The following is a 22181-nucleotide window of genomic DNA, read 5'->3' on the forward strand; positions in this document are numbered from 1 at the left end:
GGCAGGTTTAGGGGGAGTGCTAGTTTATTATACCCCACTAACAAAGTTGGGGAGGTATATAGGAATCACCCTGCTACCTGTCTGTCTATTTTTTCTTGAAAGTGCAACTCCTCCTTAACCTCTAAAGTGATTTTGATGAAATTTTTAAGAAGGTTTGGGCATCATATGTCAATGTGCCGGAAAGAATATAATTACTGTCCGAGCACTTTAAAGGGAGATAATTTAACTTCAGGGCTTTACATGTTTAAACCTTGTACACCTATGGAATCTTCAAACAGTAAGTAGGGAGATAACTCAACTTAAGGATGTTATATGGTAATACATCATAAACAAAACTCCTTCTAAACCCCTCAAGGGATATTGATGAAATTTTTATAGGAAGTTTGGGTATCATATGTAGATGTGCATGAAGGAATACAATAACTGTTGGAGCACTCAAAGGGGAGATAAGCCAACTTAAGATTTTTCATGTTAATACTGCATTAGTGCAACTCCTCCTAAAATGTTCAAGCGATTTTGAAGAAACTTTATAGGAAAGTTGGGCAACAAATGCATTTTTCAGACTGTCGTGGGTTTGTTCACACAGGTTCAAACTACAGTTGAACCTCGATGTGTCGAACTCGAATTAGTCGAAATCTCGGATAACTGGAACTAATTACAAAGTCCCAGCAAAACTCCCCTTACTCCAATACAATTTTACCTCGGATGACTCGAACTCGGATGAATCAAAACCACGGATAACTCGAGGTAATCAATCAGTTCCCTCGATAGGACTTCGAGGTTAATTAACCCTGATGTCTCGAAGTCAACTAATTAGTCAGAAAACTGATTGCTTTATTACAAACCATGATTGAAGTGTTTTAACAACAATTAGCGTGGCTTTTAAAATTAATTTGTTGCCACTCTTTATGGTTTGATTTGTTTATTTAATTAATTTAAACTTGCGGGTGTTGTTAAAAGAAACGAATTTTATTAATAACACGTGGGAATGTACACTAACAGTGATATCGGATATTTTGATCAATTTAATAAAAAAATATAGATGAATTGTAATGGTATCTGACTATTTAATGAAACATCAAACAGAAGATAGTAAGGGTATTTCAACGACTACATTCGTTTCGCTAGTGAATTTGAAATTTTTTGGAAAATTCATAATATTTTAGAGCACATGGTTTGACGATACTCCTGACTGTGAATCAAACAAAGCAGCATGTTATGAACTATGACGTTTTTGATATAGAAAAAAGTAAAAAGGAAATTTCACTAAAACACTCGGTGCCGTTCAGTATTTCAAACAAGATAAACAACATACAAAAACAATATCTTCCGATATGAAACGCTTGACAGTACGAAGTGCCGTGTAAAGTAAAGTACATGTACATGTACAAGAACAACAAATGATGTAACTACAGAAACAGTCATGGACCAAACTACTAGTATTTCCGGTTTATCCTTGACCTCAGATTACTTGAACCTCGGATAACTCGAACTTTTTTGCATGGTTCCTTCGACTTTGACTTAAGGAGGTTCGACTGTATCTGATAGTCAAAAGATTGGACTTCAGAAAATATCTAGTTTTCAATTTAGATTCAATTTGGAGAGATTTCAATGTAAAAAGAGAGTGTTTTAAGATGAAAAATGTGTGTTTTGTTTTAGGAACCAGAAGAGACAGTTAGGGATTCAGTAAAGTCAGGTAGAGGAGGATGGCAGCTACCTCGTTATGAGTCAGATACAAGTATAGCTGATTGGCAATATGATGGTAAGCGATGATAAAAAATGTTTTTATATATGTTATGTATTTATTAATTTACATATAAGAACTTTTGTGTATGTATATGTATGGCTGCTAATGTGTATTATTTAAGCCATTTTAAAAATTCTGTGAAATTGTTAACAGTTTATTTAAATACTGTAAGATGTGGCAGTTCTTTCAACACTTTTAAATAGATTCTTAGTTTTAAATTCTTTTTGTCTTATTTATGAAAAAAATACATTGTATATATATATATATTTCATTTAAACAGGAAAACTAAAGAAGCAGCCTCCTCCTAGGGGTAAGTAAAAGCCATTTCCACTATGTTAATTTTAATACATTGAACTTTTATACCAGTACTGACTGGTAAATATATTCATTAATGCACACATACATTGATGCCAGGTTAGTACATTTTCTCCAGATTTATTAAGCACAGCATAAAATATCAAACACTGCTCCAGATTATCAACATGGTATAAAAATAGCATGATGTATGATACCATAATCCCTACCAACCCTATTCCAAGTAAGTAGGTTCTCCATTGATAAAAAAATCACTTTGTAATTGTATACCTGTGAATTTCAAATTAAAATTCAATTACTTCGAACTTTTCACAGAAAAAAAAGTAATTTAGCCAAAAACCTCTAACAACTCGTTTTTTTGTGGGGATTCTAAATTTTTCATTCATATTGTGAGAGTCTCCCCAAAATGTTGGAGGGTTAACAGGTATGTAAATGTTCATATGGCTATTAAATATAACTCCTTTTTAATTGCAGCATATTGATAAACCATGGATACCCTAGACTGTAGTTAAAAGACTGTAGCCATAGTTCTGACAGGATAATGAACTGCCTTCTAATTTATATATACCCAGTACTTATATTTGAATTTGTACTGTTGACTTAAGGAGGTAGAACTAGGGTGAGGGACATACATGTAACTCTTACAAATCATTGGAACATTTGTATTCACCATTTGACATCAACCTCATGTAAGCATCAAAGTAACTTTGATTTATTTCATTCTATTTCCAAGGAAAGCTTTAAAGGCTTTGGTGAAATTGAATATGATACAAACATACCCCTGATTTCAAGAGTTATGTCCCTAACACTTGGTCTACCTCCTTAAAAGAAGTTTGTCAATTCCATTATGAAATTTTTATGTCATAAACAGAAAATAAAAGGATGATTGTGCTTGATACTTTCAAGGTTGTCCTCAATGCAATTTCCAAATACATGTACATTCAAATACATGTACATTCAATACATGTACATTCAAATAACACAGCTTGACAAAAATGTAGTTTTGACCTGTATTTGAATGATAATGTATTTACTCAGTTTTTTTTAAGAAATTCTATTGTGAACCTGTGTTTTGTCAGTCTACTATATACAAAGGCATTAAGCACCCAAATCTCTGTTGGTATGACTAGAGAGATGGCTTGCTAGGAGGTCTGGGGCATGCTCCTCATGAAAATTTTGAAGACAAAAAAATATCTGTTTTTTTTTGGTTTTTTTTTATCATTTATTTTTACAAAAATTTTAGGTATTGCATGCAGTACTAAATATTGGTAGGGCGATAGCCATACCTGCCGTACCTGCTTCTACACCATCGTTATAAAACACCATCTCTTGAAAATGTTCTTACAGCTGTATACTCTGTTAATCATGTCCGTCCATTTTTAGATATTTCATTACATGTAATATTTTGTACTGGTATGTAATTTTACAGTAATTTTGTATATGTGTTACAATTCTAAGTTATATATATATATATATTGTATACCAGATTTAATTAAATGCCTAAACAATTTACATTTTAGCTTTCCATTTTTCTTACTTTCCAAATTCAAAAGTAAGATGTATTTTATTGCAATTGATATGATTCGGTACACATACCACTGAGTATTCAATAGATGTATATAGACTGTAGAAACTAAACATTACTCTGTTTGTTAAATGTGTAGTGTGATTTCCATTTTGCCAGACAGGTATAACTATTGATTGAAAGGCGAGACAAATACAGTATCTGTGTGGGACATTTTTTACTGGTCATTGAAGGACCTTGGACTGCCATTTGGTTAGTTTTTTTTACCGTTAGGTAGGATGATCTACACTACTTCATGTCCACTGTCTGTCAATTACTAAGCACATGTAGTGACACAGCAAACTAAAAATAGATAAGTAACTCTTGTCTCGAAAAAATAAATGGAACACTGACCATTTGCACTGGTAGAATAAGCAACTTCTGTTTCACAACATGCACAAATAAAATGGCAAATCATATGTGACCTAGCTTTTATTTTAAAAATAAATTGTAAAAATGTATAATCTTCATGAATGTATTTGACATTAATTGATTTGACATAAATACAATACACATTTGATCTACGTAAAAATTAAAATCTTAAGTATACAAAAGCACTGAACAACTGGTGGGATAATGTATTTGTGTTCTAATTTACTCAGGTTTCACTTTGAAAAATGCTGCTTCCATTAATGACCCTTGTTTGAAAAAATGACTATATTAGATCTTTGATTTTACAATGTAATTTATTGAAGTTCCTTGAGGCAAAGTTTGATTCTTGGAGTTGTTAATACAAAATTGATGTTCACTTTTCTCACATTGTAAAGATTTTACAATATTTTTGAATTTAGAGAAACAGCTTCTTTCACTATGACAAAAGGATTATTGAATTTCTCCTAAACATGCTAATAGCTAAGTATCAATACAAATGTTATTAACTTGTGTTTCCAGTGAAGAAATTGATATGTCACTGATAACAGTGTCAAAGAAGCTATAATATACTGTAAGGCTACAGTATTTATTTGTCAACAATACAGAAGAAGATTGTGACACTGCACTGAAAGCTCCACTACTGTGTATAATAATCTATTTCATAAAAGGTCCATGAAAGAATAAGGCATGCACTAGAATAGAGTACATGATAAATATAAAAAAAAATAATGACTGAAATGCATTCAATGCCTCTTTACACTATTTAATGCAGAACTAAGATGGCTAAGAAAGAATAAATCATTTGATTTTAAAGACTATTTCAGTCTTAGCAATGACAAAAAGAAAGTAGTTGACAAATTAACAATGAATCGCAGCATCACCTTACAGTGCTATTAAAACTTAACAAAGAACATGAATATTAAAATAAGAAATCAACTTTATACAAACAATACAAAAAAAAACAGCACCTAGAAACCAATACTACGATATAAAACACATAACAAGCATGTATGAAGTATGAGCATTGTTTATTTTGGCAATAAATATGTTTACATCTGTGTACTAATAACCTCAAATGGGTGAAGTTAAACTTTAACTTGCAAGCCTCGGGAGAGCATGCTTAAGTTAGAATTTAACTATCAAGAAATAACTACATGTACTTATCTTATCTGTCCACGCTAAACCCCTGTTCTCAAACTCTAGCTGATAAAGCCCATGATAGTTGAGCAACATATAAGACAATGCCTTGTTGTTCTATAAATAAGACTAAAGTTAGGACACAATAAAATATCATCATTAGCAATAACCATTATTATTTTTTTATCTAAAATGCAAAAGCAATTTAAAAAAAAACTGTAAAAAGGGGTGGGGATAGAAGGCATTTACCCCTATCCATCACCTATCAATTTCCCTCATTTTTTCAGAAATTTTGAACAGACTGCAACTTCAAAAACTTATTTTTTAAGGTGCCTTCAAACTTTCCTTGAGGTTAATTACCTTTTCTAAGCAAAATTTCTCTAAAGTCATTAGGAGTCTGTTGCAATGAGAAAAAAAATAACAATTTTTTAATAAAATCAGTAGAAATAAATTTAATACTACCTGGTATACAATTGATGGAATGTATTAGGTAACACATGAGCACTATTGTATCAGACTTATAAATAGCTACACACAAAAATGCCATTTATCAGATATATATAGTGATAATAGCATGTCATAACATCCACCATGGATGAACTGTAATACAACCATGGTTATTGTGAAAGTACATCGTGGAGTACCAAGTTTCATGTTTTTTGTGGGTAGTCAAAATATGGTTCTCATTGAAAAAGAGAATACCATTAAAGTCTATACTGAAAACCTGAAAACCACAAATTCAAGAATCCATGAACTTGCGTTTCTTCCCTAATCCACGACAATTGGTATCCACAAATTAAAGTACTTTCACAGTATATATTAATAGAGCTTTTGAAATTCAGAGTGACTTTCTTTAGAAAGAGTTTACTTGTTACTCGTGTATTACTGTTACTTACACTACTTGGTACTGTGAAAGTTTTCTATGTTCCTGGGGTACCAATTTTCATGGTTTTCTTGGGTAGGCCAAACAACGAAATTTGGTTCCCAACGAAAAGGAGATTTCCATTGATGTGTATACTGAAAACCACAAAAACACAAATTCAAGAATCCATGAACTTGCGTTTCTTCCCTAATCAACGAGAATTGGTATCCACAAATTAAAGTACTTTCACATTATTTTGATCTGCCCTATATGCCTATAGAAAGAGTAAAATTGAAAAGTACTTCAAGTCTCCAATGCATTTTCTGTATCTACATGTGCAGCTTTTTAAAATTGGGATTATGTTAAATTAACAAAGGTTTAAGTCAAAAACACATTGAATAAAATGCTTTGTACTGCCCAGCTTGATACAACAATAGTGGGAGGACCCTGAACAGTTTCAGCAATTATTATAACATTCAAGCTTGATACAGCTCTATAATTGAATTGTGATTAAATGTTTAAAACAGCTTAAGATTCTGGTCGATTTCACAAATTATTGTACAAAAACCAAGTGTATATGGATGATGACGACAGTCGATGATGACAGTAACATAGAATTATACCACTGTAAAATTTTTAGTCATAAAAACATAATAAAAGGTTAAAATATTACACCATATTTAAATGCTGGAGTTAGTTTCATAAAAAAAATCACAAATTTTGAATTTCCTCAAATCCTCAAATTATTTTTTTAACACATGTATTGCAATTTTTGTATCAATCTGACTTATTTGAGAAAAATCCTCAAATGAGGATCAGACTCTGAAAATTCCGAGTTAATGGTTAATTTTGATTTCTGCAAGTATTTGGAATGATAATAAAATAATTATTTTCAAAAATACAGCATACAGTAACAAAATAGATGCCCTAGCAGCTTTTTCGAAAAAGGCACGGTAATGCAAATTACATGACTGGAACTTTAAACATGGAATGGTAAAATTTAAAGTTATCATACAACAATGAAATATGTCAAGTACTCATTCATACCTTGTACCAAATCTATCAGTAGCAGTTTATGCCATTAATCTTTTATCTACAGTTCTAGCAGAAAGGATATCCTGTATATACATCTAAGGTGAGTTGAACAAAGTAAAATTGTAAAAAAATATTATTACCATATACACATAGTGGGTAATTTATATAGCGTGCTTATTTTTACATATTTTAGTATCTGTCAGAAAATGCCAAAATAAATTCCACAGAGTATTTACTCTGAGTTAATGTTTGTTGTGCAAGACTTAGCATCCGTCAAAATCAGAAATGCCAAAATTTTTCAAATACCTTTTTGCCTCAAAATCACAAAATTATATGCCTCCCAAAGTAGGCAGACATAAGGTACCTAGCCAAATTTTCTGTCATTTATTGTAAATCAAATATTACTGTAAAATGCAGTAAATTTTAGAAAATGAATAAGAAATGGAAGTCAGTTGATGAATGTTTTTGAATTGTAATTCATGAAAAGATAATGTTGTCACAAAGAAAACCTTGCTTTCTTCTGTCAGAACTCATTGCAGCATGATCTGATGAGATAAGGAGGTAAAAAATCATTGGAACGTTTGTATTCAGGCTCTTTACATCAATCTCATGTAAGCATCTAAGTAACTTAGGTTGATTTTATTCTGCTTCAAATGAAAGCTTGAGATGCTTTGGTGAAATTGAATAGGACACAAACATATCACTTATTTCAAGAGTCATGTTCCTTACCCTAGGTTTACCTCCTTAGAAAACACCCCGTCTCCAAAACATCTTAAAAAAAAAAACAATAACAGGTTTTAAAGAGTAGAAAAAATCCTTCTACATAAAAATAACATAAAATAAATAAGTTGAGAAACAAAAACATTTTGTAATTTTATATGTTACAAGGCAGTAGAAGAAAAATATACAACAAATAAATATATTATGCAAGACACACATGGAACTTTTAATCCAGTATTTTTAAACATAAACACCTATACAATGTAACCTGTCTTAACAAAATCCTGAAAAATCTGAGACCTGTCTAAACCAGAAACTTTTGTTAAAGTCACTATATATCTATTCAAAGGTATTGTAAATGTATTAATTTTAGCGGATTTGGTCAAGTGTACATATACGCAGGTATTAATTTACATGGTTTCAAAGAATGATTAGCTTTATACAGTGAAAAAAAACAATTTCCTGGATACTATTTTTCACAGTTTTCTGTGCAACGTGAAAATAGCGAAAAAATAAGTAAACAGCGAAAATTAGTATGTTTACAGTATTTTGACCCTGGGTAAAGCAAGAACCTGTCTAAACCAAACACTTTCTAAAAGTCTCTTTATATCTGTTGAAGAAGCAGTCTTTATAAAAATCGGACAGGAGGTGATTCATGCATTTGAAAAACCCACCAAACTCGGTTTTATTTCTTGTTCAGAAACCTTTACTGATCACATAACCAGTCTTAGTTTTTCATTTGAGGGTTGCTGTTCCGAGATAAAATTTATATAAATTGTACATGAAATTAGCAAGAGTTATTGTTCTTGATTTGGTTTGATTTGGTTGATTTTAGTGGGAAGTTAAAGTTTAGTTTTCTCAAAAGGATTGATCTAAATACAGAAAGGACTATCGTCACTTAAAAATATAGCATACATAGACCAAAAAAGCAATGTCTGTTCTGTGGGTTTTTCTACACCATGAATCACCTCACCATAGGCAGTGTCTGAATTTTATATGGACTGGTACTTACATGTATTTTGGACCTGGGTAAACCAAGAGAGGTTCAGTTAAGATAGATTTCACTGTATAATTAGCTTTGATGAGAAAAAAATTTAAAATTAAAAATAAAAGTCAGTCGTAGAGTGGCATTTTTTCTTAAAAAGACACTTCTCAATGAGGTATCACACAATAGAAATCCCTAATTGCAAACCTAAGAAATTTAATTACAATGTGCAACATTGTTCTCTAAAAAAGTTCTCTACCAAGCGGCAAGTAGTTAAGGCACACAGTTCATTTTTTGTATAATTGCATAAAATGACTAGCGTAGAACCACAACTCGCCATATATAGAACTGTGGAAGTATTATTATTCAAGGGATACTAATTTTCATGGATTTTGTGGTTGACTAAGAATACAAAATAAATTACCTGACGAAAAACATATTTTCTGTTGATTTATACTAAGGAAAATGTCAAACCACGAATTTAAAAACCCATATACCAAGGATTTGTCTGAAATCAATGAAAATTGATATCAATGAATAAAAGTACTTTCACAGTAGTATATTTTAATGAGGACTTATCTTGAATATTGTAATCATTATAGAGTGCACTAGTTCTACAACTCACTACAACTTATCAAATGCCACAAAATCCCAAAGCCATTACATTGTCAATATTAAGTAGCTATCTTTGTAAGAATCATGCAAAATCTGAAAAATGTGATACACCCCCAAAAAGGCTACATATTTTTATCTTGTAATTAAGTTGTTTTATGGGTCTATACTATGAAATGTGTAATTATTCATTTAAATCTGCCTGCTCTTAGGAGATAATCAACAATGAAAATCCAATAGATTCTATTGTATTTGAGTGTCATTTACAGAGTTTTCTGCCTTAATTTTGAGTCTACAGTGCATTTTATATAATTTTTGTCGCCTAAGAACACAGGTTATATGAAAAAATGAAAGTTAGTTTCTGTTTACTATGGCAATTCAAACAAAATATCAAAAATAAAAATATGTAGTATTTTTCCCGTGAATCAAATTTTGCATGATCCTTAGCTGGAGTGCTACTTAACTTTTATAAAGTAAGGCCTACTATAACTACCACTAAGAACTTCATAGAAGTTAGATAATTACTGTTGTTCAATACATAGTACCAGTATACTGTTAAGTGTCAGTCTCTGTAAGAATCAGGCAGTCAGTGAAACATGATATCAAAAACACACCATTTTTTGACTATCTGCACCATCAGAATCAAGGAAAAAAGACAAAATTTAGCATATCATGTTGGTGCATTGAGTTATAATTTCATTGAAATGCACTGAAAATGAACATTTCAAGGGTAGATACTCTGTCAAAATTTCATTTTTTTAACATTCTATTGAAACATTTCAGAGCAAAACCAGTGATGAAGAGATCAAATAATAGTCTTTTTAAATAGAAAAAATATCCCAGGTTGGTGGGATTTTGATATGCAGGTTTCTGATTTTTCCCATTCTGCCTGATTCTTACAAACACTTGGGAATGTTCCCACCATTTTTTAAGGCTTTTTACTCAATACTGTAAATCTGTTTTCACACATTCTTAATTCAGGCATCATTTAATAGTATTTTGACATTTTTTGATAGAATATTCCCAACAGTTGTATTCTTCAAATATGGGTCTCACCACAAAAAAATTCAAAACAAAAAACTGTTAAAATTTTCCGGTTTACAATTTATGCAAAGATAAGGGCACATCTGCTTTTTTTTCTTGTTATCAACTATCAACTGCTCAATAAAACATCATGAGCTTGTTCCAACATAAATAGTGTAAAAATACTTTAACAACCTCCATCAATCACAGTTCAAGTCATAAACAAATGTTAAATTATTCATTTTCTTTTAGTTCACTAAGCAGTAGTTTCATTTTTTGGCACATCAGACTCATCAACTTTTTCTGTTATAAAAATCTTATTAGAAACTTTCCTAGCTACTGTTTCAACAGTAAGCTCATTGTGTTCATTAGGACTGTCTGTCATATTGCTCAGTGGTGATCGATCTGTACAAATTTCATGTATAGTCTGTGAAGATAAATCAGGATTCACTGATTGGCTACGATTTCTTTTCCCAAGCAATAAATTAGCAGCGTCTCTTGCTGATGACCATGACCGCCGCCTAGCTGGCTTCCTGTTGCATCTACTAGGTATAGCTACCATTGAACTTGGCTGTATTACATATCTGTAACATAAAAATTCACACATTATAATTCAGCACATAAAAATAAAAAAAAATCTATCAGTGCGAAAGAAATCATGACAACTATTATATTCAGCAGTTAAAACTGTCAGGAAATTAGTTCAATTTATTCATTAATGCTATAAATAAGTTAGACATTAAAGAAAATTAAAATGATTTTAGAAAAAAAGGTGGATTTGCAATTACATGTAAGGAATTTTCACATATAAAACAATTCACTACCAATATTGCCCTATCTAGTTTCATGCACATCTATGAATAAAGCCTTACCTTCCTACAAAGTGTCATACAAATCCACAAAGGCATTTACACGACTAAGAAGAAGTTGCATTGACACGATATGAGGACAGACAGACTTATTCCTATATACCCCCCCCCCCCCACACACACAAAAAATTTTTTTTTAAAAAAACCTGTCTAATTGCAAGAGGGGATGAATCTCTGTCAGAGCCTCTACAGAGCAATATATCTATGATACTTACATTGTGTCTCCTTTTTTCAGTCTTCTGTTTGGTGTAGGGTTCAGTATAATATACGATATCGTCTTATCTACTGGCTCACCACCAACTACAAAATAAACCAAATTAGAAATACTGTGAGCAAACTCACAAAGAGAATAACCCCCACATCAAATGGACTAATATGAAAATTGCTTGTTGGATTTTTTTCCTTTTGGCATCATCAAACAGCAATAATATTCCTTCATGTGCAAGTACATATGATACCCAACCTTCCTATAAAATTTCATCAAAATGCCTTGAGTAGTCCAGGAAGCATTGCACTTAGGAGGCTTGAACATGCAAAACCCTTCATTTGGATCATCTCCCTTTGAAATTTTCTGACAGTAATTATATTTTTTTATGCATATCTAAATATGATACCCAACCTCCAAAATTTTTATATCATGGAGCGGTTTAGGAGGAGTTGAACTTATCAAAAATGTGAACAGATGGACGGACAGGTTGATTTCTATATACCGCCCTTTCAAACTTTGTTTGCAGGGGGTATAATAAACCTTTAAATTCACAACAACAATTTGATTGATTGTAAATTTACAAGTACATTTTATGACAAATATTTTACACATTTCAGGGCAAGAATGTTTAATTGAAAGACTTGGGTCCTTACTAATCCAGAGCCAGTTTTTAAATGTACACATAGTTGACATAATCATTGGTCACAGGTAGGCATGTCACCCCATTCCAACAAATTATTCTGATTCTGAACCAACCAAACATCACTCTAACATTTATTTGCCACATGCTTGTTGTTAAGTAGTTGTCTTTGTAAGAATCATGCAAAATCTGACAAATGTGATACACCCCAAAAAAGGTTACATATTTTTATTTTTGTAATTAAGTTGTTTTATGGGTCTATACTATGAAATGTGTAATTATTCATTCAAATCTGCCTGCTCTTAGGAAATAATCGACATTGAAAATACAGTAGATTCTATTGTATTTGAGCACCATTTACAGAGTAATCTCCCTTAATTTTGAAATCTACAGTGCATTCTATATACTTTTTATCTCCTAAGAGCACAGGTTATATGAAAAACCACATGTTTATTTCTGTTTACTATGATATTTCAAACAAAATATCAAAAATAAAAATATGTAGGCTTGCATGATTCTTAGCTGGAGTGCTACTTAACACAGCGAATACTAATCTTAAAGTCAGCATGTCATCCCACTCAAGTTTATTATTATGACTCCAAGCTAACTAGGGGTCACTTACTCCTACATGCCATGTGCTTGGTGGAGAAGCAGTGATTACCAATTTTAAAGCCTTCGGTATGACTTGGCTTGGGTTCAAACCAATACCTCATGCACTCAAGGCAGCATATTACACAACCTAATGTGCCACATATGCTCTATTCATATGATAATCATATGATAATTTACATATGATAGTCACATGATTATAATATGATTCTCATATGTTAATTTTGAAAAAATATGATCATCATATGATAACCATGCAATAATCATATGTAAACTGATATATATAATTATCATATCATACTTGATTCATATGATAATCATATATTGCAAACCAATTGATTTTCATGTGTGGCACTTTTTGCAGTGATACAACGAGACCATTGAAGCCTAAGTTCACCAACAAAATCAGTGTAACTAACAACATACTATAACTGTCGTCATCCATGTGTAGTGACTTCATCCTGTTTCTGATCATTTCTGTTACATCATTCTGTTCTGACCTCTCGTAGAAATGTTTGATGTTGATCGTAGTTTTACGTTCTATGTTGGTTTTGTGGGGACTGTGTTTAGACATGTTATTGTTCTCCATGACAGTCTAAAATAATGTAAAAAAATAACATTAACTATCTAACAAAAGCAAGTTACACCAGGCACAGAGAAACAAGATATGGTATAAACCAACCCCAATTACAGAGAAACTGTATGGACCTGTGGAAGACCTACAGAAGACGGCCAGATTTGTTGAGGAGACTGGCATTCAAGTATAATGGATAACAACAAGAAGAATCTAATAAAAAGAATATATTTTATGCTACAAATGCTTAAATTAAATTGATGACTCAATGTTATGTACATGAAGTACCATCCCCCCCACAAAAAAAAAAAAATAAATAAATAAAAATATTTGATTTTGGTAGTGGAACACAAAATATGTCTTACTCCTTGGATTTTTTATTTATTTTGGAACTTATGTTTGCATTGTGATTATATTCTATAGGTAACAATATTAACTCTGAAGTACACTGGTAATAAAGAACAGTCTTTGTAAAAATCATGCAAAATCTGAAAAATGTGATACACCCCAAAAAAGGCAACATATTTTTATTTTTGTAATGAAGTTGTCTTATGGGTATATACTATGAAATGTGTAATTATTCATTCCAATCTGTCTGCGCTTAGGAGATGATCAACACTGAAAATCCAATAGATTCCATTGTATTTGAATGTCATTTACAGAGTTATCTCCCTTAATTTTGAAATCTACAGTGCATTCTATATAATTTTTATTTCCTAAGAACACAGGTTATATGAAAAACCAAATGCTAGTTTCTGTTTACTATGGAAATTCAAACAAAATATCAAAAATAAAAATATGTAGTCTTTTTTCCCATGAATCAAATTTTGCATGTTTCTTAACTGGAGTACTACTTAAGGACATTTCGGGACATTCCTTTTGTTTTTCTTCTCTTGTTTTTTATGTTTGTTTTTATTACCCACAAATCAGGAGATATTTTTTAAGTCTACAAATAGTTTTGAGAAACTCTCTACAAACTACACATACATCTTCTACATCATTCAAATGTTTCCTTCTTTCTGTTCTATAAATAGCTATGGGAATCTCCCCAGTGACTTCACACAACCCTCTGTATAATTCTCCATATGTTCTATATTTGGACATTAGATGTCTTTTTACTTTGATCTAAAAATATAAAATTTTAGGGTGAAGAATTGAGCAATATGGTTCAAATTAATAGTGACAATTTTTTGTACTAAATGCAATAAAAATGTCATTTTTTTAACACTGAAAGTTTCTTTAAAATGATCACAAGATGCAGGTAGATATTTCATCATTTCACAAAGTAATTAATCTATTTCAGGATGTATAATGAAATTGAAAACAGAGTTTATTTTTCAAATTTAAAATACAAAGCTGCCCCATATCAAGCCATATCTATTAAAATATTTACCGAAGTATTAAATTAACACTGTACCTGCAGGATGCCCCATTGAACTATAGTCATGAAGAGAGAAGAAAATTTTCAGTAAAAAATCAAAGTATCAATTTCTATTTACCATGCCACACTACGATACTTACAGTAGACAAATGGCCACAGTTCTTACACTACAATACTTACACTAGACAAATGGCCAGCATTCTGACACTTTGATACTTACACTAGACAAATGGCCAGAGTTCTTACACTACGATACTTACACTAGACAAATGGCCATAGTTCTTATACTACGATTCTTACACTAGACAAAGGCCATAGTTCTTACACTACAATACAATAGACAAATGGCCAGCATTCTGACACTTTGATACTTACACCATACAAATGGTCAGAGTTCTTACACTACGATGCACTAGACAAATGGTCAGAGTTCTTACACTACGATACTTACACTAGACAAATGGCCAGAGTTTTTCTCAGCATCAATACCCAACAGTAATCTAACAAACTTAATCAGGTATCCCTTTACAAACGTCTGAAAAATATATCATTGCTGAATACTGTCAATAAACTTATTTTCATTACTTGAGGTTTTCAGACATTTTTCTCAGTGTTTTTTTTTTAAAGTTGGCATAATGTTGAAATTTACCATTATGCTTAACACTTGTTATGTATATTCACAGGTACTTAATTTCATAAATACTGTCAATTTATTACTTTTCACAGATGCCAATTTTCACAGATTCTGTCAAATGAACATATTTCCAAGTATCGATTTTGGATGGTAATCAAGTTTTGTGTTTAGGGTATAAGTGAATGAGGTTTACTTTACCTGATATAGTAATGTATCTAACATAGCTCCGCTAAGGACATGTCCAGCTGCAAATGGAAGCCTAAACAGGTGGGTCATTATACAGTTCTTTTCCTTTAATTTCTGAAATGAACGAAAGAATTACTGTGAAAGCACTACTGTTCGTGGGGTACCAATTTTCGTGGTTTTCGGTGGTAGGCCAAACCATGAAATTTGGTTCCATATGAAAAGGAGATTTTCCTACTGTTTGTGGGGTACCAATTTTTGTGGTTTTCATGGGTAGGCCAAACCATGAAATTTGGTTCCAAACGGAAAGGAGATTTTCCTACTGTTCGTGGGGTACCAATTTTTGTGGTTTTCGTGGGTAGGCCAAACCACGAAATTTGGTTCCAAATGAAAAGAAGATTTTCATTAATGTGTATACTGAAAACCTTAAAACTATGAATTTAATAATCCATGAACTTTTGTTTCTTCCCTAATCTGATCCTGATTCTTGCACTTTTGTGATAAAAGTTTTTTATATTTTATATGGAGTAGTACTAAAGTTTTGGAGTAAAAGTACTGTCTTTTCTTCACCTAAACTATGCAAGAGTTGTTGGTGGAAAAGCATTTAAATAATTTAAATGATTTGGGCCAAACAGAGGATTATTTCACTCACATTCAAAGTACACTGCAAAAGAAAAATCCCAATCATTATAAGTAATAATTAACTTGCAAAAGTCATCACATGGAGAATTCAAGTATTTTCTACTTCAAACCCTACCAACCTTTTCCAACCCAAGAAATATTCAAACTCATTCTTTTCAAAGTCGAGATATTTTCAAACATTACCTTTTCCAACCAAGATATATTCAAACCTTACCTTTTCCAGCTAAGATGTATTCAAACACTACCTTTTCCAACCAAGATGTATTCAAACACTACCTTTTTCAATCGAGATGTATTCAAACCCAACCTTTTCTAGCCGAGATATATTCAAGCAATACCAAATTTTCCAGGCGAGATTTATTCAAATGAACCAACCTTTTCCATTGTAGATATTTTCAAACCCTACCTTTTCCACTCGAGATATATTCATGGTATATTCATCATTAGCCTGGAAGTGCATAAACCTCATGTTGTCTTTCTCTGATAGCTCTGTTAGTATGTTGATACTTGGGAACAACCTTAAATAAAATAGTTATTATTTCAATATGTCCTAAACTATTTGTTAAGACTGAGCATTTTCCTATATAGATAATAAAACCTCTCATTCCTGTACTTAAGAAAACTAAAAAGTAAGTTCAAAGGGGCATTACTCCCACATTTGAGGAATCAAAATTTGAAGGTAATATGCACAACTGCATATTGTGTAAGTATTACGTACCAAGTTTCATGACATTCTGTTCAGTAGTTTAATAGAAGTTACAATTTCAAAAAGAGGACAGACAGATAGACTAATGAACATATCAAATACTTTGTACCCTCTGTAACTTCATTGGGTGGGTTATAAAAATGAATCTGTAAAGATATAAGAGTCAATCTTCTTACATTGTTGTGAGAGATCAACATTTTAATCAATTTGTTTGGGAAAAAAATGCAAAAACTGTAGAAAATGTGTTTCATATCTGTAAACAGTTTTAACAAAGATTCCTAATACTGAGAATTAGTTTATGATTCATACCTATGAACTGTCTGTACATTAACAATAGTCTCAGCATCAGCATCCACTGTGTTAGTAGTATCTGCCAACAATTCTCTGTTTACCACAACTAAATGACTTGCTTTGTTAATACCTGCTGTCAGTAAATCATCTATACTAAAAGTGAAAACAAAAGGTGTCAATATTATCCATTGAGGCACATGTGCAATTTTTTTTCAGTTTAAACAAATGAATTGAAAGTTTTTTTTTTTTCAAATTTATCTATTTATTACATTGTACTTACATTGTACTTATCATTCTGAACCTAAGGCCATTCAAAGTTTATATCTTGGTTCTCATGCCTCATGAAAACCAATGAGGAAGGGAAGCCTTTCCCATTTTAATACCATTTTTGTGCCCCAAGTAAGTAATGAGGATGCCATAATTAATCTTGCGATTTTGTCTTAATGTTGCTTTGAAATAATAAAGCAACATGGTTTTGGTCACCAAAGAACTGTCAAACTTAAATACATACTTGACAAGTCTTCCTTTCATCCAGTAGACATGAGGGAAATGTGCAATGGTCTCCAGAAACAGCTTATTAGGTCTGAAATTAAATTAGAAATATGATTAAACATGATCACATGTGTCAAACATTCTGATTCTGGAAAGGAAATTTAAACTAGAGTTAATCTGCAAAGCAGTGGATTTACTGTCTAAACATAGGCTTGCAGAGAAACAATTGCTACAGCTAAATTGAAATCAAGTTAACCATCATATCCCCTAATAATGTTAATTCTTAGTTCTGATTGGCTATCATTTCAAAGAAAACTTGATCACATTTAATTACGAATGGACGCTTCGTATATAATACATATATAGAGACATAATTACTGCGGTTTTCATTTCCCTGATTATGAGTAAAATTCAAGTAAGTTAAAACTCTTTTGAATGAAAAGTTCAGGCACATTTCTATGTTTACATTGAAGGGAGATGGTTAAACCCAGAGTTATTATGGCATCCAGTACTGATGGATAGACGAAGGATAATAGCAAAATTACCAAACTGATAAGAATTTTAGGCAGTACTCCAAAAGGAAAGTCTGTATAACCAATGGCAGTATTAGAGTAAAAACTGGAAATTTGGAAACCATTGGTCCTGACTTGGTTCAGGCATTTCAAAATGAAAGGTGGGTTAAACCATTACAGCATGCTAAACCTCTCGCTTCCATTCCAGATGAAACTGCCAATATTACTGAATGTTACGATTTATTTTTAATTACCACTAACATTACATAACTCCAGGAAGCCTCAAGGTAAATAACCTCTAATTAACATTTAGTTTGATGTTATTGAGTGCTTGGTATTACCTCTTCTATCATGACACGTGTATAATGCAGAGATTTAATATTATAAGCCTTTCTATCTGAATTGACTTTCATTCACAGAGATAATTATTTGTTAACTTTTTAATTTTGTGGTTCCACACTGTCCACAAAATCCATCAAAATAAGTTTCCTTTCAACAAAAAGGAAAATACAGTATGAATTTATCATACAACATCAGAACCATGAAGGATCTGATTTCAGCTTTTCAGTAAATGATTTGCTACGTAAATCAAATTGACTGAAAATATGGGACACCTGGGATGGCCAAGGATGTCACATAATTGATTACAATTGACCTTTCTATCAATAAACCCTCTTAAGCTTATAACTTCACGACTTCATCATAAAAATTACACCTGCCTCATATCAAATAACTTACTCATCTTCTTCAAACATCAATATGATTGGTTTGAGTGACTTGATGCTGATAAAACATGACCGTAGCGGTAAGATAAAGTTATACAGCCCCTGGTTAATGGTCTGGGCTGTCAGGATGATCAGGTTGTTACCAAAGTAAGACGATGAAGCATTCTTGTAGTTGATATGGTTGCAATCCTGGAAGGAATTCAAAATTTTTTATATGCATTATAGTATTAGTTTTGTAGTTTGCAATACTGATAATTGTTTCCAGACTTTTGAAATTACTTTAAATGACATTGGAATTTTTTCTTCAAAAATCAGGTTTTAAAAAAAAATTGACTACATGTTTTATCTTAACACATGAAAAAAAAACAGAAAATTTGAAATACATACATGTATTATAAAAATAAGGAATTAATCCTGGTGAATTGGATTCAGTATCAGGTATATAAGAGGGACACTTCTGACTATTTTTTTAACAACCTCACTAACATTGTTGAATTAATGGTCTAATTTCTTCACGATGCAAATGGGGCATATCTGCCAAGTGTCACTATTTGTTCCAGTTCGACAGTACTTTTATTATTGAGTGAGTGGTACCTTTATTTATTATTCTTACCTCACCCCACTTCAGACAACATTTAGTCCTCATGACTTTCATCAGATGACATTCTGTATTCTTGGGTCCAATGAAAGATGTGGCTGGTGGTCTCCCTACTGTGTACCTGTTGATGGGTAAGTAAACTGGTTCAATGTTTAGTGAGTTGTATTTAGCTGGGTAAGTTGGTTTTGTTTTTTTAAGGTCATGTGTGTTTGTTAATTTTTCCTCAAAAATTATATCCTAAAATGCCTTGAATTGTTCATGTAATTTAATTGTATTGAGTTAAGAGTTAAAAATCAATTTCGTGGGTATTATTTTTCACATTTTTCTATCCACTGAGAAAATATCACAATTAAAATAATAATTTAAGTAATATTTTTTTCATCGCAAATAGGCTTGACAGCCAAACAGACAGACAGATGGACAGAAAGCTCCCCATACCCTTACCATAATAATAATTCACTCAGACAATGTATCAGCTTGTACATTAAAACCATCATCATCACAAATAGACTTGTCAGACAGACAGACAGATGGACAGAAAGCTCCCCATACCCTTACCATAATAATAACTCACTCAGACAATGTATCAGCTTGTACTTTCATCATCACCAATAGACTTGTCTGACAGACAGACAAATGGACAGAAAGCTCCCCATACCCTTACCATAATTATAACTCACTCAGACAATGTATCAGCTTGTACATGAACACTTTCATCATCACCAATAGACTTGACAGACAGACAGACAGATGGACAGAAAACTCCCCATACCCTTACCATAATAATAACTCACTCAGACAATGTATCAGTTTGTACATTAACACTATCATCGTCACCGATAGACTTGACAGACAGACAGGCAATGGACAGAAAGCTCCCCATACTCTTATCATAATAATAACTCACTCAGACAATGTATCAGCTTGTACATTAACACTATCATCATCACCAATAGACTTGACAAACAGACAGGCGATGGACAGAAAGCTCCCCATACTCTTATCATAATAATAACTCACTCAGACAATGTATCAGCTTGTACATTAACACTATCATCGTCACCGATAGACTTGACAGACAGACAGGCGATGGACAGAAAGCTCCCCATACTCTTATCATAATAATAACTCACTCAGATAATGTATCAGCTTGTACATTAACACTATCATCATCACCAATAGACTTGACAGACAGACAGGCGATGGACAGAAAGCTCCCTATACTCTTATCATAATAATAACTCACTCAGACAATGTATCAGCTTGTAAATTAACACTATCATCGTCACCGATAGACTTGGCAGACAGACAGGCGATATGGACAGAAAGCTCCCCATACCCTTACCATAATAATAACTCACTCAGACAATGTATCAGCTTGTACATTAACACTATCATCGTCACCGATAGACTTGACAGACAGACAGACGGACAGAAAGCTCCCCATACTCTTATCATAATAATAACTCACTCAGACAATATATCAGCTTGTCCATTAACACTATCATCATCATCATCAATAGACTTGACAGACAGACAGACGGACAGAAAGCTCCCCATACCCTTACCATAATAATAACTCACTCAGACAATGTATCAGCTTGTACATTAACACTATCATCATCACCAATAGACTTGACAGACAGACAGGCGATGGACAGAAAGCTCCCCATACTCTTATCATAATAATAACTCACTCAGACAATATATCAGCTTGTACATTAACACTATCATCATCATCAATAGACTTGACCGGTTCAACAGATTGATCATGTTGATATGTGTGAGCTTTCTGAAAGTTGAGGAGACTGGAACCAATTTCTCCACCACTTATACTTGTCAGTGTGTTAAACACACTCTCTTCTTCATCTATTTCATCTGCTTCCTCCGTAGCATTGCAGTTGTTTGTCATCATTCGTTGTAGTTCATTGGCTAACTTCTCTGTAATGATTATTAATTTGAACATACAGGTAAATGAACTTCTTGCTTTATTTTAATGATTCACTTTGAAAATAAAAAAAATTAATGAAAACAGATAACCATATGTAAAATATAGAGAATGTAATACCACTGACAGTGATGACTCAGACACTTCAGGGTAAGATTTAGATAATTATCTCACGATTTTGGTGTTCAATTATTGTCATTGCTTAGATTAGGTGTACTCAAACTTAAAGAGCAGAGGACGCTTACCCTACCGGTGCACCTGGTCCATGCTCCCAGTTTTTAGTGGAGTCTGTGTTGCTCATTTGCTTTTGTTACTTTGTATGTATGATTTTAGTTACTTTATGTTCTTTGTTGTGTATGTCTGTTTTCCATGTCTGGTTTTTGTCCCTGGATTATATTCTTTTGATTACCGCTATAACCTTGGTTCATTTGATTACTCTTTATCTTACACAAACCAGCCATGAAGTAATAGAGTGTGTCTGTGTTGCAATATCAACATTATTGAAAATAAATACCATTTTTTTCTTGTGTGTTTAGCATATAGACAACAGAGGATTAAATATTTGCCAAAATTCTACTATTCTTGCCCTAATCTAAACAAATTATACTCGTTACTTCAAGTTACTTAAACTGTTGTTTTAAAGAACTTAATATGTCACCTCCACGAGATTCGGAAAAAAAGAAATTCCATTAAAAATAGTTGCTAGATTTTATGATTTAAGGTTTGTCATCTACATATACCATATGTTGTTACTATGATATGATTACTATTATGTCCTTTTATGTCACTACTGTTCT

The 22181-nt window shown here is 32.2% G+C and overlaps 2 protein-coding genes across 12 annotated transcripts in view; one reads left to right on the forward strand and one right to left on the reverse strand.

The window, feature by feature from the left end:
- Positions 1 to 3576, forward strand: part of LOC148598384 (uncharacterized protein C8orf34 homolog) — a 31058-nt gene extending 27482 nt beyond the window's left edge. For all 4 annotated transcript variants that reach the window (XM_088560646.1, XM_088560645.1, XM_088560644.1 and 1 more), the window contains 3 exons: positions 1660 to 1762; positions 2028 to 2057; positions 2537 to 3576. In XM_088560646.1, coding sequence (XP_088416772.1) covers positions 1660 to 1762; positions 2028 to 2057; positions 2537 to 2544 — 141 coding nt within the window. In that variant the 3' untranslated portion in view covers positions 2545 to 3576. The remainder of the gene's footprint in view (positions 1 to 1659; positions 1763 to 2027; positions 2058 to 2536) is intronic.
- Positions 3577 to 4043: 467 nt separating this feature from the next.
- LOC148598385 (potassium channel subfamily T member 2-like) overlaps positions 4044 to 22181 on the reverse strand; it is a 66258-nt gene continuing 48120 nt past the window's right edge. For all 8 annotated transcript variants that reach the window (XM_088560635.1, XM_088560637.1, XM_088560639.1 and 5 more), the window contains 12 exons: positions 21134 to 21377; positions 19452 to 19557; positions 18852 to 19027; positions 17621 to 17692; positions 17128 to 17262; positions 16519 to 16630; positions 15486 to 15587; positions 15105 to 15188; positions 14260 to 14397; positions 13125 to 13293; positions 11457 to 11541; positions 4044 to 10956 (listed from right to left, as the gene is read on the reverse strand). In XM_088560635.1, coding sequence (XP_088416761.1) covers positions 10629 to 10956; positions 11457 to 11541; positions 13125 to 13293; positions 14260 to 14397; positions 15105 to 15188; positions 15486 to 15587; positions 16519 to 16630; positions 17128 to 17262; positions 17621 to 17692; positions 18852 to 19027; positions 19452 to 19557; positions 21134 to 21377 — 1751 coding nt within the window. In that variant the 3' untranslated portion in view covers positions 4044 to 10628. The remainder of the gene's footprint in view (positions 10957 to 11456; positions 11542 to 13124; positions 13294 to 14259; positions 14398 to 15104; positions 15189 to 15485; positions 15588 to 16518; positions 16631 to 17127; positions 17263 to 17620; positions 17693 to 18851; positions 19028 to 19451; positions 19558 to 21133; positions 21378 to 22181) is intronic.

Source organism: Perna viridis, chromosome 14 (assembly GCF_037379345.1).
Source record: "Perna viridis isolate PV_CMFRI_1.1 ecotype Kerala chromosome 14, ASM3737934v1, whole genome shotgun sequence".
Lineage (NCBI taxonomy): Eukaryota > Metazoa > Mollusca > Bivalvia > Mytilida > Mytilidae > Perna > Perna viridis.